We start from the raw sequence: 26568 nt of genomic DNA, 5'->3' as shown, positions 1-26568 counted from the left end.
TTTCTGTCAGAAAAGGTTTAGTTTGATTTGTAGAGCCTGTTCCTACCACCTACTTTCTCTAAATGGAGGGTGTTTTTATATCATTCACGGGAGTGCCCCAGGTTCTTGCTCTGATTGTATCACTTATTTTGCAAACTTTAGAAAAAGTGAGAAATAACGTACAGTAAGGGGGAAAATTATATAGCTCAAGGATTTTTTACAAATTGAATATACCCATATAACCCTTCACCTAAATTAAGGTATGGAAAGTTACCAGCACTCATTAGTACTCTCTGTGTCTCCTCAGTCAGTCCTAACCCTCTACCCCAAAAGATTCGCTATTTTTTTCCAGCCTGTTTGAGATATAATGGACATATAACATTGTGTGTTTGAGATGTACAATGTGATATTTGATATATTGTGGAATGATTACCACATATGGTTAGTTAACACGGCTGTCACTTCATATAATGACCTTTTGTGTGTGTGTGATGAAAACATTTGAGATCTACTCTCTTAGCCACTTTCAAGTATACAATACAGTATTGTTAACTATAGTCACCATGCTGTACATTAGACCCCCAGAACTTATTTATCTTACAACTGGAAGTTTATACGCTCTGACCAACATCTCCACATTTCTCCCACCCCCGCCAGCCCCTGGCAACCACCAGTCTTCTCTCTCTTTCTATGAGTTTAGGTTTTCTAGATTCCACATGAAGTCAGATCATACACTATTTTGACTTTTATCCCTTAGATAAAAATTTATATTTTATGTAAATGTAGTTTGAGGATATATTCTTTGTGTCTGGTTTCTTTGTTTTCACTTTGTGTCTATGAGATTCGTTCATGTTGTATGTAGCTGTAGTACTTTTCCATTTTTCATTCTATGAATATACTAGAATATATTTGTCCTTTCTTTTGTTGATTGTAATTTTGATTTTTCTAGTTTTTGGCTATTATAAATAAAACTGCCATGAACATTCTAACATGTGTATTTTAATGTTCTTAAGTGTAATTTCTCTGGGATATTTATTTGAGTAAAATTTGTGCATCTTATTGTGTATATTCAACATTCGTAAATTTTGCCAGACTGTTTTCCAAAGTTACAGGTCCATGCTCTCACTATAATATATGAAAATTCTCCTTACCCCACAGCATCTCTTACACTTGGTACTGCCAGCTTTAAATTTCTTTTTTTCCAGTTTTAGCCACTCAGGGGGGTATGTTAGAGTATCATGTTATTGTTTTAGTTTGCATTTTCCTGATGACTGATGATGTTGAGCACCTTTTCATATGCTTATTGGTCATTTGGATATCTTCCTTTGAGGAGTTCCTGTTTGTCTCTTGCCCATTTTTCTATTGATTTGTCGGTCTTTTTCTTATTGATTTATAAGAGTTTTTAAATATATTCTGAATACAACTTTGTTGGATGTTTGTATTTCAGCTGTTTTTTTCTGCTTCGTATTTTTTCCTTTTGACTCAATTGTATCTTTTGATGACGAGAAGTTTTTTTTTTTTTAAAAAAAAAGAGTCCAATTTTTCAAGCTTTTCCTCTATGGGTATTGCCTTTTTTGCCCTACTTAAGGAATCATTGACCAAGCCAAGATTGTAAAGATTTTCTTTCAGAAGTTTGTTTTATCTTCTAAATTTTGGCTGTGGTGTGAGGTAGAGATAAAATATGTATGTGTGTGTTTATAATTTTTTATTTGAATATCCATTTGACCCAGAGTATTTATTGAGAAGACCATCATTGTCCTCCTTATGTTGGCATTGTTGTTGTAAATACAGTGGTCATATATGTGTTGATCTATTTCTTAAACTCTATGTATTCCAGTTTTTCCAAAAATTTTTATCATATTTTAAATGGAATCTTTTTTTTAAGTTTCAGTTTCTAGTTTTTTGCTAGGAAATCTAGTTGACTTTTCATGTTGACTATATCCACTAACTTTTACTAAATTCACTTATTAAAGCTAATAATTTATCTGTAGATTGACTTGGGTTTTCAGTGTATACAACTGTGTGGTGTACACTGAGTAATTACAGTTTTTGTTTCTTCAATTCCACTTTTTATGCCTTTTATTTCTTTTTCTTGCCTTATTGTACTACCTAAAACCTTGAGTCTAATAGAAGTGGTGATGGTGGACCTCATAGTCTCATTCATTATTTTAGGATTAAAAACCTGTATTTCCCTGTAAGTATGATTTTATCCACTATTTTTTTCTACAGTCTATTGAGCTAGTCCTATGTTTTTCTCCTTTATTCTGTTGATGTGGTAAATTAAACCTAAACAGTTTTCAAATTTTAATTCAACCTTGCATTTCTGGAGTGCCCATCTTGGTCATAATCATTCTCTTCTTTGTATACCTTTGGCTTTAGTGTGTTAACATTTTTGTTTAGTATTTTTGTATCTACGTTTAGGAGATATTGGTCTGTAGCTTTCTTGTCTAGTAATGTCTTTGTTAGGTTTTGGTGTCTGGGTTATGCTGGCCTCTAGGAAAAAGTTGAGAACAATTCCCTCTTTATCTTGTCACTGAAAGTGTTTAAAAACTTGGTGTTAAAAAATTTTTTTTTAATATTTGGAGAATTTACCAGTGAAATCATCTAGACCTGTTTTTTTTTATATATGTGGGAATATTTTTAATAATGGATTCAATTTCATTAATAGGTACAAAATTATTGACATTTGGTAATTTTGTTTTTGACATTTAGTAAATTTGCTTTTTAAGGTATTTGTTTATTTCATGTTTCTTTCAAAATTTTTGGTATAAGGTTGTTCACTATATACCTGTAAGGTCTAGTCAGGTCCCTCTTTTCATCCCTAATATTGGAAATTTGTCTTTTGTATTTTCTTTGACCAGTGTTGCTGGAGGTTTATCAAATTTATTAATTTTTTCTTCTTTCAGAAGACCAACCTTTTGCTTTGTTGAATTATTTTATTGTATTTTTTTCTATTTTCTTGAATTTTGGTCTAAGCTGTTATTTCCTTCCTTTTTGGGATTTAGTGTACCTTTTTTTGGTTTGTTTTTTCATACAGATGTTCAACATATTGATTTTTAATCTTTCATTTTTTCTAATATTTCTTTCTAAGCATTGCTTTAGCTGCATCCCGCAATTTTATGTTGTATCTTCATTATGATTCAGTTCAAAATTTTTAAATTTTTATTGCAGTTTCTTCTTTGAACCATGGTTTATTTAGAAATGTATTGCTTAATCAACTAACATTTTTTAGTTTTCTTCTTTCTGTTATTGATTTGTAGATTAATTGTACTGTAATCAGAGACATCTTCTGTATGATCTCACTTCTTTGAGATTTGGTGACACTTGCTTTATGAACTTTACATATAGACTTTTTTTTTTTGTGCAGAAGATTAGCCCTGAGCTAACATCTGCCAATCCTCCTCTTTTTGCTGAGGAAGACTGGCCCTGAGCTAAAACTGTGCCCATTTTCCTCTACTTTATATGTAGGACGCCTGCCACAGCATGGCTTGACAAGCAGTGCTATGTCCACACCTGGGATCTGAACCGGTGAACCCCAGGCTGCCAAAGCAGAACGTGCAAACTTAACCACTGTGCCACCAGGCCGGCTCCATACATATAAACTATTTTGATAAAATATTTCTTTTGTATTTTGAAAGAATGTGCACTCAGTTATTGAGTGCAGTGTTCTGTCTTTGTCCATTAGGTCAACTTTATTTAGAATGTTGTTCATATCTTTTATAGTCTTATTGTTTTTTTTTTTAATCTATTTCTATCACTTACTGAGAGAGATGTCGTATAATCTCTACCTATGATTGTGGGTTTGCCTGTTTCTCATTTGGATTCTGAGTCCTTTTGCCCTACATGTTTTGAGGTTATATTTTTAGATTACTAAAATTGTTTTATCTCTCTACCAAGTTGACCCTTTATCTTTATGAATTGTCTCTCTTTATCTCCAGTAATGCTTCTTGTTTTAAAGTCCACTTGTCTGATATTGTTTAGCTGTACCAGGCTTCTTTTGGTTAATGTGTATGTGGGATATCTTTTTTTTGTCATTCTACTTGCACCTTTTCTTCATCTTTTTCTTTATTAGTAACTTGTGTCTTTGGTAAACAGCATGTATTTGGGCTGTATTGTGTTACACAATGTGACAATTTTAATCTTTTACTTGGAATATTTAACCCCTTTATATTTAATGTAATTATTGATACATTTTCATTTTAATTTACTATTTTTTCTTTTTTTAATTAAATTTTTCTTCCTTTGTATTAACTTTTTATTTCATCCTCTACCTCTATTAGCATATTATTTATACTTAATCTTATTATTCTTCTAATGGTTACCCTAAAGATTGCAGTAAGTATCCTTGAGGTATTTGAGTCAACTTTTAAAAAAGTCTTTTTATTTTGAATTGATTATAGATTCACAGAAAGTTTTCAATATAGTATAGAATGGTCCTATATATCCTTAACCAAGTTGCCTCCAGTGGTTACTTCTTAATAATTATAGTAAAATATCAAAGCCAGGAAACTGATATTGGTACAGTGTGTGTCAGTTTTTTCAATTTGTGTCATTTTTTCACTTGTATAGAATTGTGTAACCACCACCACCGTCTACATACAGACCTATTCCATCACCACAATCTAGGTGCAGATTTATTCCATCCTCCCTTGTGTTACCCCTTTATAGTCATACCCAGCCCCCTCTAGGCCCTGGCAACCTTTTCTGTCTGTATAATTTAATCATTTCAAAATTGTTAAAAAATGTAATCATAATGTATGTGACCTTTTGAGATTGTCTTTTTTCATTCGACATAATACTCTTATAATCCATCCAAGTTGTTGTGTATTTTAATATTTTATTCCTTTTTATTTCTGAATGTTATTCCATGGTATAGATACATCTTTTGAAGGCATTTTGTTTGTTTTCAGTTTTTTACTCTTATGCATAAAGCTGCTATGAGCATTGTGTACATGTTTTTGTGCGGACGTAAGTTTTTCTCTATAATAAATACCCAGGAGTATAATTACTGTGTTGTAAATGCATGCTTAGTTTTTTTCAGAAACTGCTGTACTGTTTTTCAGAGGGCTCTCCCAATTTACATTCCTACCAGCAGTAGATGAGCAATCCATTTTTCCACATCCTCACCAGCATTTAGTGTTGTCAGTATTTTTTTATTTAGTCCTTCTGATAGGTATGTAGTTATATTCTTTGTGCTTTTAATTTGCATTTCTTTAATGGATAATTCTGTTGAACATCTTTTATGTTCTTATTTGTCATCAGTATATCCTCTTTGGTGAAATGTCTCTTTGTTCATTTTTTAATTGGATTTTCTTTCAACTATTGAGTTCTGAGATTTCTTTATATAAGCCAGACATAGGTCCTATGTCAGATATATTACGCTTAACTTATTTCATTTTACTTTAATTAGTACTTTCACTACTTCCTGGAAAATGCAGGGAACATAGTATATTTCAACCCCGTTTGCCCTACTCCTGTCTTTCATGTAATTATCATGTACTTTCATTCTACATATATTTAAAACTCCACAAGTTTTAGATTATTTATTGTTTTAAGCAATTTCTGTTGATTTACGTACATTTTTAAACTCTTTTTTGTGTTCTCCAGTCTTTTCTGCATTACAGAAATTCCATCAGGGATTTTTCTTTCTGCCTAAGAATTTACTTTGGCATTTCTTTTGTACCAATCTGAGACAACATTTAGTGTGTGTGTGCGGCAGGGGCGGGGGCAGAGGAAGTATTCTGAAAATGCTAGGTTGTCAGATTGTTTCTATTTTTAATTTTTTTTTTTTATTCTATTGTCTTCTTTCATTGATTCACTTGAGAAGTCAGCTGTCAGTTTTATTCTTCTTTCAAGATAAAGTGCCTTTTTGCCCTGATGGCTTTTAAGATCTTCCCTCTAACTTGGCTTTCAGCTGCCTTGCTATGGTAGTCAGCCTCTAATATGGACACCAGTAATCCCTGCCTTCTCGTCTTCATGCTCTTGTGTGATCCCTTCTCCTTGAGTGTCAGCTGGGCTTACTGATTTGCTTTTAATGAGTAGAATATGGCAGACGTGATGGTTTCTTTCTGATACCTTTAAAGTTCTTTTTTTTTTTTTTAAACAGCTCTATACAAATTTTCTAATTGATCTCAGTGGAAGGGTTACTCTGATACAGCTATTCCCACAGGGTGAGCTTAATTGTGTATGGAACTAAAGACAATTTTTGTTTTCTTGGGATGTTCTTATAGAAGAAGCAGCTCTCTTAGTACACCTCCAAATAAGTGACTTTCTAGGTGAAAGGATACTGTCCATTTCCCCTATAAAGGCATATCGACTGATGCCCAAAGCACTAAACACTTGTTTATTCAGATAGTTTCTTATTTGTGTGCTTCTGCAGCTGTGACCAGGTAAGTATACATTTATCAAAAAGTCATTTTTAGAGCTATTTATGCCAGTCATAATTGTTTTTTATAATTGCATGACTTTATTATAAAACATAAAAATTTATGACAAAAATTTTTTTCTCTGAAAACTTACTGAAATTTTTTTCAAAGACCACATAGATGAATTGATGAAACAGTTGGTGAATTGTTTGTGTTTATCAAACTATAAAACACTGAGGAAAGATCTCATAAATATCTAGATTTCTTTAATGAAATTGTTTCTCAAGGGTCAGATTCTTGCTTCACCTTAAAGAGGTTGAATTTGAAAATAATGCCATATTAGATGAGTATGTTTTATGCAGGAAATAAGGTGGGGACCTCCCATATATGAAGATACTTGTGAATGAATACCCGTATGTTTTAAGTTAAAGTACTTCAGTTATATGTTTGGCCTTTGTTATGATTTCTGCTTTATCTGACCTTTTAGAGTAACTGAAGCAATTACTAGTTCTGACTCCATCTTAGAAGAGGGCTTCTCATATACTTCTAAATACTGGTAGGGTGTTTCATCCTTCCCTTTCAGAAAGATTTTGACACCTTTTTAATTGAATAATTTACATAATCTTTATTATGTTTTAGGTATTAGCACTAATTAAAATCCATAAATTAAGTTAATATATGTTTATTTACAAGAAGCATAAAAGGCTTTTTTAGACTGAAATACTCAGCCAGAAGTTAAACAGAGAACAGATAATTATTTGGTGACTCTTGCTCATTTACTAGCAACTTCCATAAATTATACAGATTGTTTATCTGTATATAAAAATCACCAGATAGTTGTGTTTTCTTCTGTTTATTTTATATTCCATAAACCAAGATGAGAGTCAAGTTCTTTTTATTAAACATTTATACTGAGTCTGCTATGAACAGGCCTATCAGGGTAAATAAGATTCCTGTTCATCAAGAAGATTATAGTTCAGAAAACCATTTTAATAATGTTATAGCAGAATCAAAAGGTGCCTTTGTGCTTTTTCCTATGAGTGTAAATTTGAAAATTTGAAAACAAGCCTTTTGTGTGATGTTATAGTTAAATTCGTGTTTTTTCATATATCATCTCTTTAACTTTTGCTTTTACATTTATGTATACCACAAGGGCCGGGAGAAGACAGGAGGAGTCGTTGACATTGGTTAAACCTTTAACAAATTTGGAGAAGTCAATTGGTATTCAATTCTTTTATATGATTCTCATAATATAGTACTTGTTCTGGTCCTATAACTTTACTCTTGTTTGCCTTTATTCCTTTTCTTACATCATATCAGAGCCTCTACTTCACCAATTAACTTCATGTAGATAAACTCTCGGTTCTTGGAATGTGATTTGTTCATTATGGCTTACCGTAGCAGAAGTCCAAATATTATTTTCCTATGCAAACATGCCATAGGCATTAGATTCTGGTGTGTGGGATCCTCAGCCTGTCACAGATTTCATTATGCCATCTGCTTCAACCTGAGCGTTGTATCTTCTGCTGGCAGACTTTATTGAAGTTGCCATGGCTCAGGATAAAAAAATCAGATTGGGCATAAGAAGCTTGCTTTTGAAAAAATAATAATTGATCTTTCTTGCTATAGATTTTAAGATAAACATTTGAAAAGATTCCCAAAAGCCTCTTTTAAACATATTGATCTCTTTTTTATCTGTGGTTATAGATAGCCAGTATGATGGTTGAGTTATTGATAACTTTGGTAACTTACTGAGTTTGCTGTTTTATTTTTAAGGACAAGTGACAAACTCTTAGGCATGGGTAGATGATATATTGTGAAATATTTTGATTGTTTCTGTCAATGGAAGCTCTTTACCTAATATCTTATTTCCAGAAATGATATCTCAAATGACTGTTTGCTGTGTGTATAATATAAAGAAAGATGATGTAGGAACACCAGGATGAAAAAATCTAGGTCACAGTCCACTTATTAAGTGTGTGACTGTGTGTAATTTTGTACTCTGTAAAGTGGAAATAACGATACTTGGAGAGTTGTTAGGAGATTAGATCCAAGTAGGTCCTTAAAAAATAGATAAACGTTTATTCTTCAAATGTATATTGCATGCCAACTCTGTGCAAAGCACTTTTCTAGAGAATGAGGATATAATAGAGAATAAAATAGTCAAATTCCTCCACTGGAGAATTCTACATTGTAGTCTGTCTCTACAGATTGGGATGGAAGCTCCATGACAACAGGGTGCATACCAGCTGGTAATAAGCACCATGAAGAAAACAGGGCAGGGTAAGCTCATGGAGCGTACTGGTGGGATGCTGTCTTGGATAGGGTTGCAGGGAGGGCTTCTCTGAGGTGATGTTGAGCACACTTGAATGAAATAAAGAAGTAAGCATGTAGATGCTTGGAGGAAGGATGTCCCTGGCTGGTAGAGGGAGTGGCTTGGCAGTTTGAGGAATGGTGAAATGGTGAGTATAGCTGGAGCTATGTGGGTGAAGGACACAGTGCTAGGAGATGAGTTCAGAGAGTGATCCCAAAACAACATTGATGTAGCCTTTCTGATAAATAACTGTGGATAAAATGTTACATTCCAGATACCCTATAGAAATATGAAATTAGGATTGACTATTGGCACTGTTTTATCAACTGTTTAGCTTTAACTTGGAGCTCTTTGTAACACGCACAAGTAATTATAGAATATTTTTCCAAAATGGAATTATCTTTTTTGTTGTTGTTTACTTATGTCATTGTACCTGAAGTTAGCCAGACTGTGAGGTTCGAGGGCACACTTCTCCAGACTGACAACTCTGCCCAAGACTTTTGACACCAACAGCAAGGAGTTAAGCTCCAAATACAGTTAGAAGGAAGAGTCCACACAAGGCCACCCCCACTTCTGACACCAACTGCAAGTTCAGGAGTTTCCTCAAACCACACTCAGGTCCAATAATTCACTAGAAAGACCTACAGAACTTACTGAAAGCTATTATACTCTTGGTTGTGGTTTATCATAGGGAAATCTATTATAATCTTGGTTATGGTTTATTATAGGGAAAGTATACAGGTCAGAAATTAGTCAAAGGAAGAGATGCATAATACAGAGTCTGGGAGGGTTCCAAATGGGATGCTTTCATTTTCTTCAGGAAGTGGTGTCTTCCTGGAATCAATGTGTGACAATGTGCGTGGAGTATTGCCAACCCAGGAAGTTTATCTGAGCTCGGTGTTGAGTTTTTATTGTGACATTATTTTGTAGGCCTGATTGATTGCCCACAGGATTTAACTTTGTCTCAGAATTTGAGCTGATACCCTCTGGCCTTGGGGCCCACCACGAATAACAAAGACACACCTGTCATCTGGGAAATTCCACTCGTTTAGAAGTTACTTCCTAGGAGCTGCAGACAAAGGCCAGACCTCTCTTTGGGAAAGACCAAATTCTTTACTATATACATTGTTATAAAAATTCAAGCAATACAGAAATTTAGTGGCTCCCTGGAATCCCATCTCAGGGAGAACTGGTGTTATATTGGTTGTTTGGTATGTATTCTTTCAGATATTGAATACATATATAAACATCTTTTTTTTGAGTGCACATTGAATCATACTATACATATTGTTCAATAACTAGCCTTTTTCACTTAAAAGTGTGTCTATGGATGTGTATGTTTGTGTGTGTGTTTTAATAAGTACCTTAAAATTGTATACTGGAGATAATTAGTTTTTAAACATTTTCCCATCTAATAAATAGTGCTGCATTGAACGTCCCTGTACATACATCTTTGCATATTATTCTAAAATTTCTCCTTGAAATAAATTTCTGGAATCAAAGGATATGGACACTTTCAAATTTCATATGTACTACATTATAACCCCTCTTGGGATGTTTTCTATGAAACGGTTTATGGAATGTCAAAATTGTTGGTAACCTCCATATTACTCTTAGGTAAACACTGCAACTTTGGCAAGTTCAAATGTCGAATATGCCCACATCCCACATCTCAACCCAGCTGTAATTCCTACTCTGCAAAATGAGTCATTTTTATCATCACCCAATAATGGGACTCTGGAAGCACTTACAGGATTGGGTGCTGCACACATCAATGGGAAACCTGCTTGTGATGAATTTGATCAGCTGATCAAAAACATGGCCCAGGTAAGAACATTTCTTCCTGTTAGTTATGATAGAACCTGTGATATCTTAAGAGTGTAATCAAGTCCTGGATAATTTGAAGAATATTTATATATTTATATTATATATGTTAAATATATACATTAAATATATATTATATTAAATATATTCTTATTTATGAAGACATTTATAACATCTGAAAAAATAGGAATGAAAAAGTAGATTTTGTGTAAGTTCAGATGATTCAGAGATTTTTCTATTCTACTTTTTTTATTATCACATTTTAAACTGAGTATTATATGTTGTTTTCCACAAATATTCTTCAGGATAAATAAAATATCTCCTTCTAGGTGATGAATGATAAAGGTTATCTTAGAAAATGTTTTTTAAATTTCTTTCTCTTTTTTTCCCCACAACAAGATAATGCCACTAATAAGATGACTGCATGTGCATTGATTGGCTTTTCATTTTATTTGTTGCTTTGTTTCCTGAACAGGGTCGCCCTGTGGAGGTTTTTGAGCTCCTCAAACCTCCGTGTGGAGGCCTCGGGTTTAGTGTCGTGGGACTCAGGAGTGAAAACCGGGGCGAACTGGGAATATTTGTGCAGGAGATCCAAGAGGGCAGTGTGGCTCACAGGTGAGACTGTCATAGCATCTTTCCTCTTTCTTTCTTTCTTTTTTTTTTTTTTTTAAAGATTGGCACCTGCGCTAACATCTGTTGCCAGTCTTTTTTTTTTTTTTTAATTCTTCTCTCCAAGGCCCCCAAGTACATAGTTGTATATTCTAGTTGTGAGTCCCTCTGGTTGTGCTATGTGGGATGCCACCTCAGCGTGGCCTGATGTGTGGTGCCATGTCCGTGCCCAGAATCTGAACCAGGAAAACCCTGGGCTGCCAAAGTGGAGCATGTGAACTTAACCACTTGGCCATGGGGCCGGCCCCTCTTCTCTGTTTTTGATACCACATTCAGAAGGTGTTGATCACTTTGGGAGAATTTAGAGAAGCAAAAATGAATAAAAACAAAAACCAGATGTAATCTGTCATTAACCAGTTTCTAGAAGTCAGTAACATTGTCATGATAAAAAGGAAGTCCTTTGAAAGGAGAGTAGCTGTTTAGTCATAACCACGCTTTAGTAAGGAAAGAAAAATTTGAGTAGGACATTATTCTCATTGTTTTTAAATGGGCTCTTTTTGAGTAGATTTTTAAAATTACCATACCGAAAAATATACAAATAGCCCATGATAATGTGAGCTATATTTTATTAATAAGAATCTAGGCAACTTTGCTTTCAGTTGTAGAAGATAGGAACATCCAAGATGTAAGGTTTGGGTTGAGTGGGTAACTGAAAAGAAAGAGGGCTTTTAAATGGGAGGGGTGGATTAGGGGTAGATCAGCTGGAGCCAAAGCATGTACTTTTGAAAACAGAGCTACAGAGGCTGGACCCGTGGCCTAGTGTTCAAGTTCAGCACGCTCCGCTTCAGCCGCCTAGGTTCGGTTCCCAGGTGTAGACCTACACCACTGGTCAGTGGCCATGCTGTGGCACTGACCCACTTAGAAAAAAATAGAGTAAGATTGGCACAGATGTTAGCTTGGGGCAAATCTTCCTCAGGGGGAAAAAAAATAGAACTGCAGGAAAAAGCCTGAAAAGTGTGGATATTAGAAAACAGGATTAAAAATAACCTGAAAATATATGCCAAAGAAGCTGTCATTTTCTTGAGGGCTGTCAGATAATTTTTACCCCCTTTTCATTCTCAATAGAGATGGAAGATTGAAGGAAACTGATCAAATCCTTGCTATCAATGGACAGGCACTTGATCAGACAATTACTCATCAGCAGGCTATCAGCATCCTGCAGAAAGCCAAAGATAATGTCCAGTTAGTTATTGCCAGAGGCTCATTGCCTCAACTCATCAGCCCCATAGTTTCCCGTTCTCCATCTGCAGCCAGCACAGTTTCAGCTCACTCGAATCCGGTGAGTACATAAGATTTTCAGAAGGATTAGAACATTTTTCTAGTTCTTTTTGGTTGTCTGCAGGTTTCCAATTCCTGTAGGTTCTTTGTACTTTTTGAGTTTTGCCCTTTTGTTCTTTTCTCTCTCCCTAGCCTGGAATATTTGTTATTTAATTATGATTAAGTTTCTGGCTTCTAAAAAATCTTTTACCTTTTTTGTGTAGTTTTTTTACTTTACACCATTCCTAAAAAAAAATTAGTCCTTTAAAAAAATTAACTCTATCTGTAGACAGATAAAATTTTGATTTTGATTATAGAATTATAATTATAGAATTGTTATACAAATTTAGAATTGTTACAGGTAGCTGTTAGTGACTTTAAGAAGTCATCTAATTTGGAATCCTGAGAGGCAAGATTATGCAGAAGACATTCTTAACAGGTGACAGTTTTTTCCTTGATCTTTTTCTTTTTTTCTTTTTTAGAAGTTCTACAGAGGATCTTGCAAATCAGTGCCTGTCTTTGCTTGGTTAAATGTGGTCACTATAACGATGTATTGATAATTTCAAAAATGATTATATCAACAGCAGTAAAAGGGAAGTGTACTAAATCAAAGGGACATTGTTAAGGCTCATTGTTATGTCTGAACTCAATTATTTAATACTGATCACAAAATTCACAAAAAGCTCAACTGTAATAAAAATTTTAGTTTTTCCTAAATTTTTTCAAATTCACATAGGAGCTTTGTTTTCAGGTCCACTGGCAGCATGTGGAGACTATTGAATTGGTGAATGATGGGTCTGGTCTGGGATTTGGCATTGTAGGAGGGAAAGCCACTGGTGTGATAGTAAAAACCATTCTGCCTGGAGGAGTAGCCGACCAGGTAAGCTGCTCCAACAGGTCCTTTATGCTGTTTTATCAAATGATATGGCTTCATCTTTTACATTCTCTGTTATAAAGAAGAAACTTTGCTCTTAGATAATGTCAAAGAAGCTGAGTTAGAATTTTCTGTTTTGCTAGATTATCTCTAAAGTGTTTTCTTAGACCTGGGGAGAACTATTTCTGAAAAGAGACATTGATCTTAAGTTACAGTTGTAGGCAATGATCTTATGACTCTTTAGAAGCACAGACTAAAGCCCAGGTTATGGGTTTGATGACTGTAGAGGTAGCTACCTTTTATTTTATGATTATAAATCATATTTATAAACATAATCATCTGTTTTATAGTCACAAGATATTATGGAAAAAAGAATACCTTATTATCGAGGGAAAAAACAAGCTTCGACTTGTCCCTTTAGTGATGGGTCACGGGGTCATTGGTTATGGAGCACAGCCTGTTTTCATCGTTTAGAGTAGTTCATTAAAGCCTTGCCATTTATGATATGTCACGGAATATATGTGAGAAAAGTTTTTGTAAAGTTACTAGTTACGTTTTATGTTTTAATTTGACAAGATTTATTAGTGTCACTAACTTTTGCCTTATTATGACATTTTGTTTATAATGCTGTTTGGTTTTTGCATGTTTTTTTGAACTTCAACTAGGAAGTGAGGTTCATCAGGTATTTCTTATATTCATAAATGAAAGGCCTATTTAATGGCAACCTTATCAGTGCAGATATTAATAGTAACACAATAGTATACAAATTTTCTTCCTTTTAAACATTAGCCAGCATCTAGCAGTTTCCAGGCTCGTGATAAATAAGCAGCATCTTCAGTATAGATCTGCCCTGTCCAGTACTATAGGTACTTGCCACATGTCACTTTTTAAATTCAAATTTAAATTAATTAAAATTAAATAAAATTACAAATTCAGTTCTTCGGGTGGACTAGCCGCATTTCGACCACTCTGTAGCCCCGTGTTGCTAATAGCTGCCGTATTGGACAGTGCAGAACATTTCCATCATTGCAGAAAGTTCTCGTGGACAGTGCTTCAAGGGAGGCTTGTAAGACTGCTTTTCACTCTCCTCTTCTATCTGAATTTTCATTTTACAAGGATTTCATCTACAAGTGAGTTCTTTAGGGACATTTATAATTGAAGTGCAAGGCAGAAAATTGTGGTATTTTATTCAGTGCTTTCTTGTGGTTCATCCCATATTTTGAGTAAGATGTATTTGCATTGTGACGTATACTTCATCTTTGCTTAATGACATTGTCTTCTTTTTCTAGCCCTCAAAAAATCCACAGAAAGAGTTAAAATTTTTTTGCATCTAGTAGGTAAAAATCAAATTGTAAAGCTTGTATCAATATTGATTTAAGGAATATTTGTAAATTTCGTTTGCCTATATCACAGTGAATGATGCCAGGACGTTTCAAAAGACGGTGAAAATTACAACCACATATTTAATGTCCCATGATAGGTAGTTCATATCTTTGCCATTTTTTTATTATTCCCTTTCTGTCATTTAGGATTTCTCTGAGGGAGTAAAAATAATAGTATCCTGATTAATCAGTCTCTTTTTATTCAGCATGGGCGATTATGCAGTGGAGACCACATTCTAAAGATTGGGGACACAGATCTAGCAGGAATGAGCAGTGAGCAAGTAGCGCAAGTCCTCAGGCAATGTGGAAACAGAGTTAAATTGATGATTGCAAGAGGTGCCGTAGAAGAACCAACAGCGTCCACCTCTTTGGGCATCACCCTTTCTTCATCCTCATCATCTACGCCAGAGATGCGGGTAAGTAGGTAAAAACAGTTATTGGAAAAATCATAGACTATAGCACTTAGATGACAGTGATATTTATTTAGAAAATAGACTTATTAATGTTCATATGTTAGTGCTAAAGAATGAAACGAAATTCAAATGTAGAGATGTTTTGGCACTAATATTTTATTAATTAGGAATAATGTATAACAGGAAAAATAGGATCTTAAAAAATTCTAGATTACTATTTTACATTTTTCTCTAAGCAGCACATTTATGAGGATAATGTTTTGAGGTATGGATAAAATTTTAAAGAATTATTTTCTGCTAATACCTAAAATGTTTAATTCTATCTTTCTCTTACTTGGAAGGCCCTTTATAGGGTGGGCCATATGTTCCAACCATTTCCTTCAACATCTTTCTTTTTAGTGTCTTTTTCTTGGAGAGGGAGATGATGGCAGGCTTAGTGGGGGTGAATACAGCTTACTAAAACCTTTCAATATTAGTGTTTTAAGGTATGTCTTAGAACTGTAATCAGATCTGTAATGAGAAGGCACTGTGCTTGACCCAGTTATATAATTTTTTAAACAAAAGTTAAGCTTTCGAGGTTGTAACAAAAGCTTTATTCATAGGCATAGCATTCCATCTTTGTTGTTAACTTGATATGAAAAAAGCTAAAAAGTTTCAAAATTATTAGAATGTAGTGGTTATCTCAGAAATTCAGTTACAAGACTATAGCGGATAAAATATCAACAAAATAATTCTATCCAGAAATCTAAGTATTTAAGAAGAGAATTACACCCAGTTTCTAGGTAAGCTTTATAGCAAATGCAAGCCCCATGTTCCTTTCTCATAGATCTAGAAACGTCTATATGATTTATTCTATTAAAGTTTTTTTCTAACCAGTTGCTGCAAATTCTTTTTTTTTAATATTCTAACCTCCTCCCCAAACCCTTTAAAACTTTATTAGAACACTTGAAATTTCCATGATTCTGTTCTTTTTAGGTTTGAGTCTGGTTGCTATTTTTTGCAAAGAGAAAGAAATAAAGAAAGCTTGTTTATGAAAGTATTTAAATGGCATTCTTTTGTGGTAAACAAAACATTTTATTCAGCAATATATAAATGAATGCAATACCGAAAACCACTTGATGTAATTGAAAGCTTAGAGAAATATCTATTCTGTGCATATCATCGTTTCTGAAGCTTGTGCCCCTTTTAAAACCATTCGATAGTCAAATTGCCACCCTCTAAAATAGCACTCGCATAAGTCTTATTAAAAATAGAAAACACATTTGTTTCAATTGAAGCAGATTTCATCCTGTCATTTTCTTGTAATTATCTAAACTTTAAACTTTTGCTAAGTTTGCACAGATAATTATGTGCAATGAAAAAAATAAATCAAACTTTACTGTAAAATTGTGTCTCGTTTAGGTAAACTATCAGTGGGAGAGGAGTTTGCTTAAAGAGAATCAGAAAACATTACCAGCTAGCCCCAACCTGCATGTCCATTCGAGCCCTTGCCTTCATTCTGTTGTGATCTTTCTAGGGTTCTCTGTGGAATCTGCTGACACTACACTTGTACATAAAGCCAGTAGCTTATTGATGACTTACTGCACTAGTCCACTAATGTTTAATTCAGGGAGCCTTGCCTTCAGTTCAATATATAATTAATAACAATTCTACATGTTAGAGGAACCTGCTTTCAGCTATCATTCCAGGAATGAAGGAAATCAGTGCAGAAAGGCATACTTTTCTTATAAATAGCTTTTCATATTAAAGTCTGAATTTACAAAACAAATACAGGAACAGTTTTAAATAGCTCTTTGGTGCTTTTCACTGGCTTTCAAAATAACCATCAGCCTATTAATAATATATCTGGAGGATAGATTAACTCATATTCATGCTGTTAGGATCAACTATCAGCTGAAGATAGTAATAGCAATGAGTTCTGAGTGGACACCATGGCCCCTGCATTCTGCTAGGGATTTTACATCCTGTATGGCGCTTGAGAGCAGGGACTCTGCAACCAGGCTATCTGTGTTTGAATTCTGCCTTTACTGGATTGCTCACTGGTTGTCCTTGGAAAAGTTTATGTTCCTTAGTTTCCCCAGAGAAAAATTGATGGTAATTGTGCTTATCTCATAGTCTTGTTCTAAGGAGTAAATGAGTTGAGACATGTCAAGTGCCTGTTACACAGAAACTGCTCACTAAATGCTAGCTGGACTTGTTATTCGTATTCCTGCTAGATAGCTGAGCAAAACAATGCTTAGAAAAATTAAGTGGCAAAGATAGATTTGAACTTGTTCATCTGAATTCAAAACATGAGTTCTTTCAACTGTGTTTCCTTCTAACTCCTTCAGAAATGAAGATGAGCCATCTCTGAAAGATAGAATTTGTTAATAAGAAATGATTTGATTTTTAAAATTTTTTTGTAGACAAATAATGCATTTCTCTGATAAGGGGAGTTTAACTTTACTGCTGACATTCCTTTTGAGTAAAAATGTGATGCTTAGTCTGTGTTGTCAAGATTGAAGAGTAATCTCTGCAGTAATTCTCTAGCAGCGTTCTGTGACACCCAATTACATCATCTTATTTCAAATAAAGGCTGTGGCTTTTTGAATGTATCTTGTTTGTTTACATGTTTATTTTTCTGTATGATTATTTATCAATTTTATTTTAGGTTGATGCTTCTACTCAGAAAAATGAAGATAGTGAGACATTTGATGTAGAACTCACTAAAAATGTCCAAGGATTGGGAATTACCATTGCTGGTTACATTGGAGATAAAAAATTAGGTAGTTATAAACATTAATGTTTTATTTATTTAACTTGGCAATTGCCTCTAATATCTTTGTCTTATGAAACATTGAATCAACATTATGTATTCTCAGATTGTTAGGTAAACTGACTGAAAACTTCCTTAGTAATAATTTAATGTAGGTGACTCTGATATTGTATTTAAGACAGAACCATTGTCTTATTGTCTAGCCTAAGTTTCTCCTAGTGGTCTTGTTTGTGTGGCTTGTTGATTTATTTTTATTCAAAATCAAGACTTGATATTTGGAAAATGGAGGATGGATATTCTTTAAGTGTGTTTTGTAAATAGTAAAAAAAAAAAACCCAAATAAACTCTATTTCTAATCTTAGAACCTTCGGGAATCTTTGTAAAGAGCATTACAAAGAGCAGTGCTGTTGAACATGATGGAAGAATCCAAGTTGGAGACCAGATTATAGCAGTAAGTAACACATTTAATAATAGCTTTGTTTATTTTCATGGTTGAGAAATGCGTTCTTCTAGTTTACTCAGTTTTGAGAACTACGGTTAGCTCCATACCAATTTGTCTGCTTTGGTGATTTGAGGCTGTCATTACAATTACCCATTTTATTATTGTGTGGAAGTAAGGGTATTGGATAGAGGCTTTACTGATCTTAACCTTTAGGGCGGAACTTATTTCTTGAATAATTTCTGATATATCTGATTTCTGATTGTAATGAATTTGTTACATTAATATCATACTTATACTTTAATTACAGATGCTCCAAAGGTAAAGATCAGATATCATAATGTTTACTGTACTTGAATCTGAATTTGTGATGTGTGCATTTTCTTTTACATCAGAATGACACTGTTTCGTTGGTTCCATGACCAGGGCTCCTTTTAGCTCTTGGAATATACAAGAATAAAATAAATAGATTCAGTTCCTCTTTATTAGATCGAGTCCATCATTGTTGTTATAGGAACATTAGTATGTTTTGAGCATATGGCTATTCAAGGTAGTGTACAAAAGAATCCAACTTTCAGTTCAGTGGAAACTGGACCACCCTCACTACTCCTCAGAACACAAATCAAAGAGACTCCGCACCAAGGACTTCCCGGTCAGATAAGTTTAGGGAAAACTTCATGTGATGTGGTCTCTTAGGGATTCACACGTGGAAAACTTGCAGACTCTTGAGAAGTTCTACAATAGAGGGACATTTAACTCTTTTAGTTGAGTGTTTCCTAAACTTCTGTAGTCATGGATTCTTTCTTTCCTTAGTCATATATCAATATTCTTTGGAAGACATTTTGAAAGATGTTGATTTATCTTAATATGTATTTCTTTATGCTTAGTTAAGTCTCTGTTGTTCCCTTGGGATCTTAATAATAGGAAGAAAGAAGAATGTTAAAATAGAAGAGTCCTGCTCATAGCAGCATCATTCACAATAGCTAAGACAAAGATGCAAAATGTGGTATATACATACAATGGAATATTATTTAGTCTTATAAAAAAGGAAATTTTGTCTCATCCTACAGCATGGATAAACCTTTAGGACATTTTGCTGAGTGAAATAATCCAGTCACAAAAAAGACAAATACTGTATGTTTCCACTTACGTAAGTTATCTAAAGTAGTCAAACACCTAGAAGCAGAAAGTAGAATGGTTGTTGTGAGGGGCTGGGGAGAGGGAGAAAGGGGGAGCTGTTGTTTAATGAGTATAGAGTTTCAGTTTTGCAAGATGATATGTTTTAGAGATCTGTTGTACAACAATGTGAATATACTTGACACCACCAAACTGTATACTTAAATATGGTTCAGATGGTAAATTTTATGTTTTCTACTACAATTAAAAAAAAAGAGATGTCCTTCATCTCTGCCCTTTGCTTCTACATTTCAACTCCCTGAGTCTTCTTGGGCTTAGTTATAAAAACTCCTAACTGCACCTGTTAACCTCTTAAAATCTACTCTAAAGATCACGTTGTACTTACTGTCTAAACTGGCTATATCCTGGAAATGAGCTTTCACCACAGTATCTCCATTTTAACATACAATGAAAATTAACTACTTTACTTTTTTTATTTTGGAGGAAAGGGAGGGAGAGAGAGTGAATAGATACAGACTCTAAATCCATGTCTGATACTGAATTAAAAGATGAAAACATAGCTAATGTACTCTTTTTTCCCCTAAACTATATGTTTTAATCCATTAGAAAGCTTTTTAAAGAATAAGCTTTATTGAAATATAATTCACATAATATACAATTCACCTATTTAAAGTGTAGTTTTTAATATATTCACAATTGTGCATCCCTTGTCACAATCAATTTTAGAACTTTTTCATTATCCTGAAAAGAAACCTCATACCCATTAGCAGTCACTCCCTAATTCCCCCATCCTCTCAGTCTACTTTCTGTCTCTATAGATTTGTCTATTCTGGACGTTTCATGTAAATGGAATATGTGGTCCTTTGTGATTACTTTCTTTTGCTCAGCATGCTATTTTCAAGATTTATTTATGTTGTAGCATGTATCAATTCATTTCTTTTTATTGCTGAATATTATTCCATTGTATGGGTATACCACATTTTATTTATCCATTTGGTTGTTTCCACTTTTTGGCTATTATGGATAATGCTGCTATGAATATTGATGTACAAGTTTTCATGTGAATGTATGTATTTTCATTTCTCTTGGGTATATACTTACAAGTGGAGTTGCTGGATTATATGATAACTGTATATTTAGCTGTTTAGCAGACTTCTTTTACCGACAAAGTTGGGATAAGGAAACTTCCCTTGTATGATTTTTAGGAAAACCAAATGAGTAATTTATGTAAAATATCTACTATAATATTTGGCACATAAGCCAAATTAATTAAGCAGATATTTATTGAGGGCCTGAAATGATTACACATTTGAAAGAGTTTCACAATAGCTTCCCTCCAAACTTGACATTATTTTCATTCTTACATAAGTGGAACCTTACATATAATTTTGCTTAGGCAAGGTCAGTGATAAAGGAAATTGTCGACTCGAAAGTGGAAGCACTCTTCTTCTCAAGTGTTCTCTTGCTTTCAGTAAACTCACTTGTCTTCACTGTCATCAGTGTTGTGATTTTTAATTTTTAGCAACATTCTTTTCAAAGTTAGAAGCACCTCAAACTCTTCGGGAACATTTTGCAATGCTTTTGATCATACGTTAATTTTGTGCAAAAATATCACCATCTTGTGGACTTTTGAGATATTGGTAGTAAAGATCTTCACACTGGTTGCATTTTCACAATTGTAATTTTTCTCTGTTTTTTCCATTTTTATTTTGGCAGCACCTTTTTGGAGCTATATTCTGTTTCTGTTTTGTAATTGTTGAGGTGGTGAGAAGATTAAGAAATTATTTCTTACTGTTTTGAGGAAGTATTATTTTATAACATTAACACTATTTTGTTATAAGATTCATGTTTTACAAATTGTGCTCTGTTGACCCCTAAGATTTCACTATAGACATTTCAGGGACAGGGGATAGAGCAAATGGTTCCATTTTTTTCCACTTTATATACTGGTATTCTATATAAGAATTATTTGATGAGAGGACTCTGGTTTTTTTTAAAGTTGATCAAACTCATCATTAGATAAAATGATATACTCATTCCTTTTGGATTGATACACAGAGATTCTGGCTAAAAGCAGCATGAAATTATGATTGAATAGAAAATTATTAAACGAGCATGGAAATAAGGAACGGTGTCAAATGTTACCTTTGATGTTCTGTGTTAATAGGCTCAGGTTCTCTCTTAAACATGTAGGTCTAGGCTGTGTTGGAGGAGGGGTTAGCTGGCTAGATTGAGTGTGCTAAGAGCTGGAGTTTTTGAGTTGTTCCAACTAATATTTCTCCCCTATAATTATTCCTATTAATTGTAGTGTCTGCACTGCACCTTATAAGGATGTTGGATCTCTCCTTGAGATAACGTGTAGGCAGTTTGCTGCCACTGCACCCAGTTCCACTGAACTCTTTTCTGTAGTACCATTGAGTCTGAAGCCACCTCTTAACTGTCTTCCTGTGGTGTGAGGGACCAGAGCTGTCCAGGGCACTGATTTAGGCTCCAGTGACCTTGTCTCCTATGTGTGACAGGTGTAATTATATTGAACAGAAACTGCTCCTACGAAGGCTTGGGTTTTCATGTTTATTAATCACTCCTCCACTCTATTAAAAATAATGCCAGCTTCTGAGTATCTTCCCAGTACAAAATGCCATGCATTATAATTTTGAGGAAGTAAGTACCATTATTCCCATATTATAGATGAAGATACTGAGAAATGTGAACCGAAGTCTAGCTTTAAAAGCCCATGATTATTTCATTATAGCAATTTCTTCTGTGCTAGGACCATCTTTGACATTTGGGTAAGGAATATATTTTTAAATTCAGGTCATCAAGTTTTGAAAATAAAGGAAAGATTTTTTTTCAACATATTTGAACTTTATTGCTATTAATTAGACAAAATCATACACATTTGATTTTTTTTAGAGTTTTTAAACACTTAAGCAATGAAAATCTATTACAGATGAAAACTTACAACCTAGGTTCTGTGCATTTTAAGAATTTTTATGGAATCTCAGAGTTGAGATTTTTCTCCTTTTCTTAAATACCCCAAGAGTAAATAGCATGTTCATTCATTTTAGACTAACTTTTTGTCTTTGAGGTTTAAAGAATATAAAATTTGAACATAGTTAAAAAAAATCTTCTCATAGAAACCACTACTAATATTTTATGGTTTAAAATTTTAGAAAATTTTATCTGTATTTGAATAGGATCATATTATATTTGTTTATACCTTTTTATTTTACTTTTTACTTAAAAATATACCTGGGAGGCGTAGTCATATCAGCACATATAAATCCATTGTAATGTATTTAAGCAAGCCTTACTCATGGACATTTACATATTCTTTAGAGTTGTTTGCTACTACAAACAACTATTAGATACCAGTTTATATGTCTTTTATGGACTAAGCCTTGAAACATTTGATTTTGCTGTAATGGTAGTATTTAGATTTGAGTTTTACTTATTTTATTACTTGGCACTAGAACTTATATGCCACTATTTTCTTAATTTGAATTTTAAATCTGATTAATTTCTTGGTCAGCTAGAGCATTTTGGGTAAACTTTATAGAAAGAGAACATGTTAGTGGCCCTTCCAAAACTTTTCTGTCTGAGAACCTCTTCTGTTGCCTTTGATAGTTTGGCTGGGGACGACAGAGACATTGCACAAGGAGGACATAGGGGGCATAATCCTGAACAACTTTTAAAGTTTTGTCATCGACTGCCCCCTTTAGGCAAGTTCCATGATTTATGTGATTCTCAGAGAATAAAATGTCCTATGACCAATCAAAATCATCAAACACAGCCCCAATTTAGTAATTAAGAACTTCCCATCCTAAGTCATACTCTAATTTCAAACTACACCCTGGCCTAGCAGAAGCCTGCTGTGGACTGATGGCTTCTCAGGGATGGAGCCTGTACTCTCCAGTCTGTCCTTCCCTACTTGGCTTTTCTTTTCCTCCCTCACCTTCTTATTGTGGTTTCTGACCCTGCTACTATAAAAGGTGAGAGAAGGGAGAAAAGGAAGGGCGATAAGACCTTTCTTCCTTGACTGGTACTACTGTAAGATGGCTTTGTGCTGAGTAAGCCTGGCAGATGTTTAAAACTGTCTCTTAGGGTTCCGTCTTGGGGTCTTGGGGGATCCTAATGGAGATATTTGACTTAACTTGCCATGACAGATGGTAGATTTTTCATCAGACTGACTCTTCTTCTCTTTGACCCCTGGTTTCCAAATGGTCTGCTCCGTAGAGTCTCTCTTTTGGGTACCATCATTCCCTAGTACCCCTAGGGAATACCTTCTGGGTAGGCTTCAAAATGACTTCATCCTGGCTTTCTCATGTGTCTAGCCTTCTTCTGATCTATGCTCAAAGTCATGTTGTTGAGCAATTCCCAACGTAACAGCAATTTCCCTTGCTCCACTGTCAAAGCAACTAAACAGCCTCTCCCTTATCCTCCCAGAGGAGTTAGACACAATCCACTGCATCCTCCTCAAGTACAGGTGCCACAACTCTTCTGACTTGAGGTCAAGAGCAAAACATCTTAGTGTGGATGGGGTAGGGACTTACAGCACTCTTTTCTCTTCTCCTCTTAAATTTTTCCTAACCTTTAACAGCCTAGCCCTTTTATGCCCTAATTGTGTACGAACTGTAGTTCTTGACCATTTAGTTTAAAATGTCTGCATTGTGACTGCTCTCTCACAACTCACTTTGGTATAGGATATAAATAATCATAGCCTCTTTACTGTAATTTCCATTTTCACTTACATTACAGAGTGTAAAACTCTTGGTTCATAATTTCTTTACCACAAATTCTCTGGATAATCTGCTCACCCTGTTGTCTAGATGCTGGTAGATTTTTTTTTCTTTTGATCTTTGAAATCTAAGAATTTTACCAGCATATGTCCAAGTGTTAGGGGTTTTTTTCATTTATTTTCTGGTTTTTCATGTACCTCTTTGATTTGTAGACTCAGTAAGTTTCCCTACCTCCTAATCATTTCTTTATTTTTTTCCTCATTCTCTTCTCCTTGTAATTCTTCTCACAATTATGTTAGATGTCCTAGATCAGCTTTGTGTCTTCAGTCTTATTCCTCCAATCATTCTAGATTTATACTTTTCCTCTAAAATATGGGAAAATTGCATGTTTCTATCTTCCATTTCCTGACTTTATTTTTGTGGTATTTAAAATCCTGCTGACTGCCTTCATTATAACAGTTTCCTTTCTCTTTTTTGGTAGATCTTTGTATCTTTGTAGCTGTAATCCCTATTTCCATAAATACAATGAAATACGTATCCCTTTGAAGGGAAGTTTCAGTTTTTTCCTGTTCACTGCAGTAACAGTTTCCTAGGAAGGTGTTTGTACTGATGCTTTGGTGCAAGCACCTTCTTTAGGACTGTGGTATTTTATTCCATGTCTTGTAACCTTTGGTCACACTCAGTAAGAACTATGCTTGTACAAATGGGAGTTGAGATGGGTTCCAATGAAGATTGTGTAGGTTTTTTCCAGAAGATAAGATGATTCAGGAATTGACAATACAAGAAGGAAGGGAAAAGTTTAAATTTACTCAGCTTCAATTGATTCATTTGTAGATTAATAGAATAGAAAGAAGACCAGTACATCACAATGGGGAGTGTTGCCCTTGTGTGCTGAGAGATTGTGTGTTTGTTGTGAGGCCAGGAGTTAGTTGGAGTTGTGTGTGTATGCTTCTCTGTGCAGAGTGTGATTTCATTACACATGTGCGATTCTGTGTTGCTGCATGCTCCCAGCTTGGTGTGATCTCTAGCACTTGGTGTATTTCTTGGAATCACTGATTTGGATCCACATGTGCTATCTGACTGCCCCCTTTTAATGGGAGGCTGTTGGATTTTTACTGAAGTGTTTTCTCACAGACCAGAAAAGCTATTCCCTCGCATATAGGGATTCAGCTGGGCTACCTTCAATCTGGTCAGTTCCAGACCGTTCCTAGTAGAAGTTCCTTCAAGTTACTGGTGTATGGGGACTTGGATTCTTCCTTGGTTTGCAGTTTCATTGCAGTATTTCCTCTCTTATTGTATTATATTTTTATTAGTTTTTCCAAAAGGAAATCAACAGGGTGGAGATAGGAGGAAAGAGGAGAGAGTTAGATGCCCGTGTTCAAGTTGCCATCTAGGTCCAAAGTGTCACACAAGATTTAAGGAACCTGCAAAGTGTAAGCTTATCATCTGGATTAGTGGTCTCTAGATTTTTTATTCAATATCTCCACCACTAAAAAAAAAAGTTACTCCTTCCTACCTCCTGTCTTTCCTCATCTGTATATATTCATATACAATGTATATTGTTTGATGTATGTATTATATATATTTTATATATAATTAATATATACTTTATGTGTGCATATATGTATAAATAAAACAAATTAGATTTTAAGATATGTTTACTTAGAAGTTTTATAATATTCTTCCAGAAACCTCTGCAGTAAGGGTACTTCATTTTAGAGACCACTAATCTGGGTCTTATTGTTATTCTCATTCATTTAGTAAATATTTGAGCACCTAATATGGCCAGCACTGTATTTAGAAAAGCATGACACCTACACAGCCATTTTATAGGCATTTCACAATTCAAAAGGAATGTCGATGACTTTGAATTTCAACATTAAATTTATTGTTCCACTTTTCAAAACTCTTTTCAATGTGATTTTATGGATTTTAAAAAATAAGGTGTTATAATCTACATTTATTTATTCCAAAAGGTAATTTGCTTTGACATATCTTTGACATATGTGCCAACAGCTCTGTATTCCCATTTGGGGTAAATATCTACTGTGCACACAGCACTGGATTTTGGTGACACAGCCTGTCCTTTAGGAGCATGTACGGTCATGTGCTGCACAGTGAAATTTCACTCAGCTACTAACTGTATATATGATGGTGGTCCTCTAAGATTATTATATAGCTTTGGTGTGTAACAGGCTATACCATCTAGATTTGTGTAATTACATTCTGTGATATTCACGCAATGATGAAATCACCTAAAGAGCATTTTCAGAATGTATCCCAGGTGTTAAGCAACCTATGACTATAGTTATAGACTAAATAATGACAGAAAATGTAAAATTAAAATTCTGATAAATGCTATGAAGGAGAAATGGTAACACAGGGCTTTAACTAGAGTCAAGGACATCAAGATAGCTTAAT

The 26568-nt window shown here is 34.3% G+C and overlaps 1 protein-coding gene across 10 annotated transcripts in view; it reads left to right on the top strand.

The window, feature by feature from the left end:
- Positions 1 to 26568, top strand: part of MPDZ (multiple PDZ domain crumbs cell polarity complex component) — a 155182-nt gene that overhangs the window by 39830 nt on the left and 88784 nt on the right. For all 10 annotated transcript variants that reach the window (XM_070496083.1, XM_070496081.1, XM_044756487.2 and 7 more), the window contains 7 exons: positions 10276 to 10485; positions 10958 to 11097; positions 12217 to 12430; positions 13160 to 13288; positions 14871 to 15080; positions 17728 to 17842; positions 18195 to 18283. In XM_070496083.1, the coding sequence (XP_070352184.1) occupies positions 10276 to 10485; positions 10958 to 11097; positions 12217 to 12430; positions 13160 to 13288; positions 14871 to 15080; positions 17728 to 17842; positions 18195 to 18283 (1107 nt within the window). The remainder of the gene's footprint in view (positions 1 to 10275; positions 10486 to 10957; positions 11098 to 12216; positions 12431 to 13159; positions 13289 to 14870; positions 15081 to 17727; positions 17843 to 18194; positions 18284 to 26568) is intronic.

Source organism: Equus asinus, chromosome 23, assembly GCF_041296235.1.
Source record: "Equus asinus isolate D_3611 breed Donkey chromosome 23, EquAss-T2T_v2, whole genome shotgun sequence".
In the NCBI taxonomy this organism is placed as follows: Eukaryota; Metazoa; Chordata; class Mammalia; order Perissodactyla; family Equidae; genus Equus; species Equus asinus.
This window is presented reverse-complemented; position numbering and strand designations above follow the sequence as displayed.